This window comes from Glandiceps talaboti, chromosome 9 (assembly GCF_964340395.1).
Source record: "Glandiceps talaboti chromosome 9, keGlaTala1.1, whole genome shotgun sequence".
Lineage (NCBI taxonomy): Eukaryota > Metazoa > Hemichordata > Enteropneusta > Spengelidae > Glandiceps > Glandiceps talaboti.
Genome location: NC_135557.1, coordinates 22,788,725 through 22,791,224, shown reverse-complemented (window position 1 = coordinate 22,791,224; position 2,500 = coordinate 22,788,725). Strand labels below are relative to the sequence as shown.

The following is a 2,500-nucleotide window of genomic DNA, read 5'->3' as shown; positions in this document are numbered from 1 at the left end:
TTTCCTTGCTCAAAAATGTTCCTCGCGTGATGTCACAATAATTAGTACATTTATTATTCCAACGGATGTAAGTTGCGTTCGTTTATAAAACTCTGGTTCATTAAGTAGGAAGGATAGGTCATGATATCTACCATATATTTCGTTATATTATGTAATCTAATGAGAGAGAGTTGAGTTCAACTGAACACTTGTTTGGAGAGTGCTCTTAGTGTATAAAATCCATTTGAACCTGCATTTCAAAATCATTATCGAGCGGTGTGGCTCGACTCAACGTCCATTTTGTTTAACAAGTATCACATGAAGACATCCTCATTTCTAAACGATTTGGCACCAAATGATGCACGGAAAGGTTTTTGAACTACTGATTGGACATGATACTAGCATTGTCCGGAGCTGTACTATGGAAATTGTCGGTCAGGCCATAGATCCAGTGGTGTGTAATTATTGTGATTTGGTCCCGTATATGATACATATTTTCAAACGTCATGCCAGTTGTGAGTTCCTTCTTCGGATATTCTCGGATGATGTCATTAATATCTTTCGAATATTCTCGGATGATGTCAGTAACTTCTGCATGTTGACACAGACATTATCATATTATCCCATTTCATAGCAAACTGAGCTTTACTGCAATATAATTTGTTGCCTATTTTGAAACATTTTTTTTAAAAGTAAGGTTGTAGTACCCTTCTTCAATGTTAACTTGTATAAGACCGTTGTAGATTTTATTTTCCTTCTCAAGATTTCTATCCGACCCAGTTTCTGTTGACATAGACATTATCATCCTCTTTCATAGAAACCCGCGCTTTACTGCAGTATGTTGTTGTCCATTTTAGTAATGAAACAATTGTAACTTGTACAAGATTGTTGTAGTTTATATTTTCCTTCTCAAGAATTCAACCCGACCCAGACTTTGTTGACTTGGCAACAAGAAAAGCAATTACCATAGAATCATGTTGTGAATCCTCGAATCTGCCTGACCAAGTATAACGTATTGCTTACTGTTGCTGTATGTGATTTAAGGGTGTAATGACGATGACAGCAATATAGTTTACATAAGTCAAGTTTGCACAATGTTTGGATTACAGATAACCGTATCATTTTCAAAGCAGCTAACATTTCCACTGTTTTGGAGTTCAATGAAACTATTCCTCGTGTCTATTGATGTCAGTACGTTCCAATTAAACAGGTTTCTCATATAACACACATCTGGAATCTTAGTCACTGGTTGTAATAGGAAACATCTGATGACATGATATACGCAGCTCCCGATGGGTATTCTGGATAAGTATTGTTTGGATAAATCTCAATGGATGTGTAGTATATATTGGCTGGATTTCTTATAGGGACAGTGTTTTGCAAAACATTACCAAGTACAAGCCCATTTGCCTCCATGAGTCCATTTCCTAGAAAACTCATAATAAACATATCGTCTCCTGTTTTCAACAGATAGTTTATGTTATTGCAGATTTTGGAAGCCCACTGCAGAGCAAAAACTGTCTTAAGTGTTTGATTGTGGAAGGTGTCTTCAAAATCTCCAAATATCATGTCCAAATACTTCATAGCCTCATCCACTATATAACTTTGAAGTGCATTACTACTATTTCCAACAACAAAAGCATAGTCAACACCCAGGCTTTGGAGCGCCCTCCGTGACGCCCAAGTGCTCCTAATTTGTGTCCGAAAATTTTCATTTTCAGGTTTAGTCATTATCATAATAAAGAGGTGTAAACTTTTCTTGTGACATAGGTAACGATCTGGTGTGTTTAAAATATATTGAAATCTAGTAGAACCACCACGTGTTCGAACTTCTCTTGAAAAAGAGACATAATTACGATATTTTAGTGCAGTTTGGACGACTATCAGCAAGGAACTCTTTCAATATGCCTTCTCGAACAATATCGTTGAAGTTAGTAAACACAGATTGTGAGAGAGAAGAAGTACAAAAATCAATTTTATTTGCTCGTAGCTGATGATGTGAGAGTGTTTCATCCTCAATTGGAGTTATTCCAATCTTTTCATGAATATCACCAAGTTGGATATCGGTAAATCGAAATAGTTGGTTTCCTGACAAATGTTCAACAACCGATTTAGTAACATCCATTGACATGATAAACATTGCATTTGCACAATATGGTGGGTAATTCTCACTCTGCCACTCTTCTTCGGACACGTACCAAATGTTACTCTTTTCTCTGATAGGTTTTGAACCCTTGATAACGTTGGGGCAGGCCACAAATTCTGATTTGGTCGTGATTGATGACAGATAGCCTACTAAATTTCCTGAGCTGATGAATACATTGTCAAGGATTTTCATCACAAAATATGAAGGACAATACTGTGCCGTCCACTTAAATGCCAAAAAATGTTTGAGATTTTCATTTTCAAGTTTGTCAATTAGGTCAACTTTAATGACGTCATTATACAGGATGCTTTCTTTGTCTGTTACTTCATTTATATTCTTGTCTTCAGAACGACCCATCACAAATTTGACAACAAT

General features: G+C 36.2%; 1 protein-coding gene across 1 annotated transcript; it reads right to left on the bottom strand.

Moving 5' to 3' along the window:
* Window positions 1-1,221: 1,221 nt before the first annotated feature.
* Window positions 1,222-1,710, bottom strand: LOC144439979 (lactosylceramide 1,3-N-acetyl-beta-D-glucosaminyltransferase B-like). The gene has a single exon (XM_078129208.1). The coding sequence runs from the start codon at window positions 1,708-1,710 to the stop codon at window positions 1,222-1,224; it is 489 nt and encodes a 162-aa protein (XP_077985334.1).
* Window positions 1,711-2,500: the final 790 nt, after the last annotated feature.

Bases quoted from the DNA above. Each gene is read 5' to 3' on its own strand.
- LOC144439979 (XM_078129208.1), bottom strand. From the start codon at position 1,710: ATGACTAAACCTGAAAATGAAAATTTTCGGACACAAATTAGGAGCACT.